The sequence below is a fragment of the Phoxinus phoxinus genome (genome assembly GCF_949152265.1).
Source record: "Phoxinus phoxinus genome assembly, chromosome: 8".
NCBI classification, from domain to species: domain Eukaryota; kingdom Metazoa; phylum Chordata; class Actinopteri; order Cypriniformes; family Leuciscidae; genus Phoxinus; species Phoxinus phoxinus.
The window spans coordinates 37144681-37152146 of record NC_136883.1 but is presented as its reverse complement, the minus strand read 5'-3'; the positions used below and the strand labels follow the sequence as shown (position 1 = coordinate 37152146).

At 37.1% G+C, this 7466-nt stretch overlaps 1 protein-coding gene across 1 annotated transcript in view; it reads right to left on the bottom strand.

Moving 5' to 3' along the window:
• Positions 1-321: 321 nt before the first annotated feature.
• pepd (peptidase D) overlaps positions 322-7466 on the bottom strand; it is a 93094-nt gene continuing 85949 nt past the window's right edge. Inside the window, exons 11-15 of the mRNA XM_079620185.1 lie at positions 7252-7329; positions 5984-6132; positions 4148-4332; positions 2103-2294; positions 322-831 (exon numbers count right to left, since the gene is read on the bottom strand). Of these exons, the coding sequence (XP_079476311.1) occupies positions 688-831; positions 2103-2294; positions 4148-4332; positions 5984-6132; positions 7252-7329 (748 nt within the window). The 3' untranslated portion in view covers positions 322-687. The remainder of the gene's footprint in view (positions 832-2102; positions 2295-4147; positions 4333-5983; positions 6133-7251; positions 7330-7466) is intronic.

Below are 7466 nucleotides of genomic sequence, written 5' to 3'. Positions count from 1 at the left end.
GACAATCTCCACACCTGTGCTAAGATTACACTTCATTATTATTCAAATCAGCTGTAAAATCTGATGATGATGATGTCATACATTTAACTTCTTCAGCTCAAATCGTGCATGAACACTTCAGGGTTAAAATCAAATGGTGATTGTGTCGTTGAACTGTATCAGCGCTTCATTCATACAATCTTATTATTGAGTGTCAGGATCATCTCTTCCGTGTTTACTGCTATTCCAACACGTTTACTTCGAGAAAAACAACTCATATGGGATTTAAACATGACAGAACTTTATGAATTAGTAAAAAAAAAGGTTGCACACGATTCTAAATGATGCTAGAAAAATCAGATGTTTATTAAAAAATAAGCATTGCATTTTCTTACAAACTTGCAAAAAGTGTACAGGATAAAATGCAAATGAATTGAGTTAAGTTTAAGTCAGGCTAAACAAAGATCTGCTTTTATTAAGAATCAAACTCTGGAAATGTTATACGGCTGCTACATGAAAGCATTAATGATCTGGTAATTCATTTTTTACACTTATTTCCATAAGTGAAGTCATACAGAAGCGGTCACATGTTGTGTTTCCCTTTATAGAGTGAAATATCAAAGATACTCATTTACTTAAAGTTTAAATTCTGATATGTTGAAGAAAAGGAGTGTCATTATTATAATCATCATCATCATAATCATAATCTCAGAATTTCTGGCTGCTGATGGGACTGAAGGGTTTGGACGTTTCCTCGGCCATGAACGCCTCGATCTCCTCCACGGTTCGAGGAACGCAGGTCAGAAGCTCCACACCGTCAGCCGTCACAGCGATATCATCCTCAATGCGCACCTGAGACACACACACACACACACACACACACACACACACACACACGATCAGCAATATTCATGAACATTTAATTTTCTCATATACTGTCATATACACTTTAATATCCCCCATCTCATCATATACTGTAATTTCAGCATCAGCTCTTTTCTCTCCGTCTCTGAAACGCTTCCATCAAACAGGGTATCTGCACATTTTTTAAAGTAAAATTTAAGGCTTTTTAAAACCTTTTTAAGACCTGAAGAAATCAAAATTAATACCGTACATTAGGGGTTTGCAATATTAACAAAAATATATCTCGATATTTTCAAAGTTTTGTTGTTAATAATTAGATGATATTTTACTGAATTTGTACTGGTACCATGCGCTGGTTTAGGCCTGTTGTTGACAGCAGACTCACAAAGATATTAATATTTAACATATTCTATGCAGTGGTCAGTTTACAGTAGTGACTGAAATTAAAAATGTTATTAAGGGGCAATATTTGTCACCTTAAAATGATTTCCAGGGGCATTTTCACCTAAATATGGAAATTATTTCTAAACGTACTTAGAGGTATGCATCACCTTTTATGTCAAATTCTAACATTCAAATTAAATTATATTAGAATAATACAGTACCACTGTCAAATTAAATAATTAAATTAAAATCAAGTGTCATCTAAAATTTAAGACCTTTCATAGGTAAAAATAAGACTTTTCATAAGTAAAAATAAGACTTTAAGACTTTTTAAGGCCTCAAATTTAAAAAAATCGAATTTAAGACCTTTTAATACTTTTTAAGGATCCGCGGGGACCCTGTCAAAGATTCAGTCTCTCTAAGCTCCGCCTCTCTGAGAGCTGCTCTGCTGTGATTGGTCAGAAAGCAAACGCTCATTATCATATCTGAATCTCAGCTCTTGATCACAGTGATACGAACAGTAACGATGGCGTGGGTTTTACCGTATCAATCTCAGAAAACAGCGTCTTCTCCACATGAACAACACGAACCCAACTCTTCCAGTCTCAGATACACTACAGTGTTTGAGGGCGGAGCTAAGAGACGCCAATCAGCCAATCAACACCACAGGCTGGCATTATGCTAATTAGTTACACACTTGAGACTGGAATTACTGACGACTCGTTTCAAACGACTTTGTATATAAACTTTGCAGAAGTTTTTACATTCACAAACTGCTCTATTACACACTACATGAAAGTTAACATCGAAAAACCATAATTGGGGATTAGTTATGAATTGATGTGAATGTATGATATGTTATGAATAATTCTGACCCCGCCGAAGCCGCGGAAGCGATCGAGGACGTCTCTGTTGATGAAGCCGCACTGAGTCGGGGAGGCGAGCGCTTTATCCAGCAGGTGATTGATGAAGTATATTCCCGGCTCCACCGTGAGGACCATCCGCTCCTGCACCACACGACCCATCCGGAGACTCTTCAGTCCCGGCTCGTCCACGCGCTCGACGCCCTGAACAACACACACACACACACTGATCAGAAACACACAAACACTGATCAGAAACACACAAACACTGATCAGAAACACACAAACACTGATCAGAAACACACAAACACTGATCAGAAACACACAAACACTGATCAGAAACACACACACACTGATCAGAAACACACTAACACACACACTTATAACCGCTGGTGCTGGTCCGCGTCAGTGATTCACTGTCCTGGAGGCCGCTCATCACTGCACATTCGTATAGCTGTGTCCCAAATAGGGATGGGTACCAAAACCCGGTATTGATAATATGAATGATTATAAAAAAGAAGATATTTGAGGTAAAACCAATAAAAACTAAAGCCACGCACATCTTCCTTCCCTTCACACACAGCGGTGCGCTGTCAGTTCTCCCTGAAACCCAAACGTAACGTCAGAATCTGCACGCTCGTGATTGCTGTAATGCAGTCTCTACTGTTGCTAAACTGCGGGACGCACTTGATAATAAAAAGCGATTAAAAGCACCAAAATCATCGCAATAGACGCGGTTCCAAATGCGGCGCACTCCAAAACACAGCAACGACACAAGCAATGTATACTTTAGGCTTCGTGTGCGCATCTAAACGATGAAATATACACAAACATATGTCAAAATTACCGTCTTGGAGATTCACTTAAACATTTTATTCATTTAGTTTATGTCTTAATGGGCGTAAATACCATAATATCTTTAGAGTAGACGTTACTGAAATTAAAGCACTGGGTATATCATTTGTATATTTGTTTTATTGTATACTTTTTTTTGGTTGTCCACGTGTTTGTACTTTGTGTTTGGTGTCCTGTGTCTTCTGTAGATAAAACACAAAAGCCTGCACCCTTCTGCATAACAAACATGTTTTATTTGTTGTGTTAAAGCATTGCTTTTTCTTTTGCTATAGATATTTATGTTACATTTCAATAACAAATTTATTATCAATAAAATATTTAATATAACAAAAAGAACCAATAAGAATAGCGTTAAAGTACCGGATCAATAAGCAGTATCGGTAATAGTAATACCGTTAAAACCTTAACGATACCCATCCCTAGTCCCAAATGATGCACTATACACTATAACTGTGTAGTGTATGAACTTTATACGTTTATTTTGTCTTTCAACATCGGAGTCTGATGCCGTGACGCCAAAACCCCTCGTGGAAGAAGAAAAGACGTTGTGTTTACAACTGTGACATTAGGCGCGTTTCCATTACAGATTTGCGCAAACCTTTTGTGATTTTTTCAAAATATCGATAAAAAACCATAGCAAAATGACGGCGTTTCCATTAACCGATGTTATGCGACTAAAACTTAATTTTTTCCTCTCACGATAATCATTCAGACATTATTATTATTATTAATGTAAGGAGACGTGTGTGTGTTATCAAGCATTAATGGCAAGGAAAGACTCTTATACTGAGAGCGGCTCATATGAGGAGTTTCTCACTCAGTTCTGCGTCGAGGTCTTGATTGTGGCGTTTCTTTGAGGTTTACAATCCAGTATTCCTGTAATTCTTTTGACTTTTATGAGTTTAATAAACAACTCTGTCTCGTCTTCTATCCAAACACACCGCGTTCTCTACGTCAAGTGACTGTAAATGCGCAAAAACTGTTTCCATTGCAGTTTTGCAAAATATTTCTTTTTAGAATTGCCTGAAAACTGTTTTGCGATAAATGGGTGTTTTGCGAAATTGATTGTTTCCATTGAGCGTATTTTCAATTTGCGCAATTTCAATTTGCGCAATTTGAACGGTAATGGAAACACGGCTAATGAGTGCTTACCAGGATCAAAAGAGGAAAAAAGTGTCAGAATGTGTTGCATCAGAACTGACCTCTGGATATCCCCCCACGTCGTGGACGTCGATGCCCAGTAAGTGGCCGAGACCGTGAGGCATGAAGACGGAGCCCAGATGAACCTTCAGCATCTCCTCCACCGCCCCACGCAGGATCCCCATCTTCAGCAGCTCCTCCAGGTGAACCCGGTCCGCCAGACGGTGCATGTCTGTCCACTTCACACCTGACCGGCACATCACACGAGGTCAGAGGTCACTTTACACTCCGACTCAGCGGTGAAACCAACCAAACAGTGTCTTTTTGTCTTTTTAGGAAGTGCATTCTTAAGTTTGGAACTTAAAGGGTTAGTTCACCCAAAAATGAAAATAATGTCATTAATGACTCACCCTCATGTCGTTCTAAGCCCGTAAGACCTCCGTTCATCTTCGGAACACAGTTTAAGATATTTTAGATTTAGTCTGAGAGCATTCTGTCCCTCCATTGAAGCTGTATATACAGTATACTGTCCATGTCCATAAAGGTAATAAAGACATCATCACAGTAGTCCATGTGACATCAGTGGGTTAGTTAGAAGTTTTTGAAGCATCGAAAATACTTTTTGGTCCAAAAATAACACAAAATAAGACTTTATTCAGCATTGTATTCTCTCCCGGGTCTGTTGTCAATCCTTCACAGTTACGCTGATGGCGTAAGACGCTGATGACGTGTTATCCGGTGCGCCCGAGCTTCGTTTACAGTCTGAGGGAAACGCACGCTGTAAAAGTGTCTCATCCGTGACATGCACATTTACGCACCATTAAAAAAATGATATCCACGCAAACAATGTAGAATAGCTTGAATATAGCGTGCGTCTCCCTCAGACTGTAAACGAAGCTCGGGCGCACCAGATAACACGTCAGCAGCGTCTTACGTCAGCAGCGTCACTGCGGAGTCCTGAACGCAGATTCACAACAGACCCGGGAGAGAATACAATGCTGAATAAAGTCTTATTTTGTGTTATTTTTGGACCAAAAAGTATTTTCGATGCTTCAAAAACTTCTAACTAACCCACTGATGTCACATGGACTACTGTGATGATGTCTTTATTACCTTTATGGACATGGACAGTATACTGTATATACAGTTTCAATGGAGGGACAGAAAGCTCTCGGACTAAATCTAAAATATCTTAAACTGTGTTCCGAAGATGAACGGAGGTCTTACGGGCTTAGAACGACATGAGGGTGAGTCATTAATGACATTATTTTCATTTTTGGGTGAACTAACCCTTTAAGAAATGCATAATTTAATTTTGCAAAAAAGCATTACATTGATCAAAAGTGACTGTAAAGATATTTTAATGAAGATATTTATGTTACGAACGATTCTATTTCAAATAAATGCTGTTCTTTTGAACTTTCTATTCATCAAAGAATCTTGAAAAATAAAATGCATCAAGGTTTGCACAAAAATATGAAGATTTTGAATGTTTTCAACATTGATAATAATCATAAATGTTTCTTGAGCATCAGATCATCATATTACACTGATTTCTGAAGGATCATGTGACACTGAAGACTGGAGTAATGATGCTGAAAATTCAGCTTTGATCACAGGAATAAATTACACTTTACTGTATATTCACATAGAAAACAGCTAGTTTAATTTCTAAAAATATATCTTTTTTACTGTGTTTTTGATCAAACAAACACAGCTGATGAGCAGAAGAGACTCTCTTAAAAACATAAGAGAAATCTTACTGACCCCAAACTTCTGACTGTTAGTGTAAACCAGACGTTATGCTGATAGTCATAGATTTGCTCAGTCAGTGAGTGTCAGGAAAGACTCCTGGTTTTGCTCCAGGTGTGTGTAGTGGTGTGACTGAGAGTGTGTACCAGGTTTGATGGCGTCCAGCACGGCTCTGGAGGACTTCAGCACGGCTTCATACACGGCTCTCTGGTCCGCGCTGAACTTGCCGTTGGCCGGGAAAGAGCAGGTGATGTCGGAGGAGTAGCAGTAATACTCGCCGCCCATGTCGAACAGACTGTCACGACACAGAGTCATCTTTATATTCATTAATCAGCTTTTAGATTAATGTACAGGATATTAATGCAATAAATAACACAGAAAATTTCAGAATTTCACTAAATACTGAAATTCCCCATAAACGGAAATGTAATATATGACATATATGTCCCTATATCGCTAGTGACGCCGTCATATATGCTAAATATATATATTCCTATCACATATATACATATCTCTACATATATGTTGATATAGGTTTTTAACATATATAAATTTGCCATATTAAATGAGTATATTGACATATATTAATATGATGTATATGATTATTATTTATATAATACTGTATGTTTTGACCATATATGTCACCGATATGTTTAATTTATATATGCCAAACTATTTACTATTTAACTATTTATTTCAAGTCTACATATCCACATTTAATTTCAATTTCTATCTCATTTTCGAATCTTTTATAAATAAAATGTATTATTTATTATTATTTTTCCTCTTCTTGACCAGCTCATAAAAACAAAACAAATACTACACAAATTCTATTTGAAAACTGATTTTATATATGTGACATATATATAAAAAACACTATTATACATACATAAAATTTATGGGCTGGTTTTATATGTCAATTGTTCCATTTTCTAATAGGTTTATATATATGGGTATATATATTTTATTTATGTGGATATATTAAATATATGTATATTTCTTATGTGTACATATATTACATTTCCGTATGGGTCTGCACATCTACGTATCACTTTAATACATTTTTTTGTTTATGGATATAGAATTTTGATGCAAGTTTTCAAAATAAAGATTTGTGTAAAGTGTGATTTAGACGTAGATAATGCCGGACGTAAACATAATCTTATTTACTTTAAATAATTCAACCATCATGATTTTCAAATCATATCTCAAAGATGTGCTTGCAGAACGTGAAAGTGTGTTTGTAAGTCGTGTCCACCAGGGGTCAGTGTGCATCTGCTCATAAAGAGACTGAATATTACTGGAGAGAGAGATATTCATCGCTACACGACTGTAAACCAGCAAGACAACTGACACAGAACATGATTATTAAAGTAATAAAGACATGCGTGTGAGAAGAGACTCATAAACTCACCACATGTCTCCATCCTGGATGGTTTTGTCATTGGGAGAGCCGGCGTGTCCGTAATGCAGGACGGAGGAGTTATTCCCACTGTTGAGTTTAAACATGTTCACATGCAAACATAATAACTCAGAACTACATACTAATGAACATCATATATCTTCATATCTTTAATGGTTGAGGATGTTCAGTCAGTTGGTAAGTGACAGATGCATTATGGGTAAAAG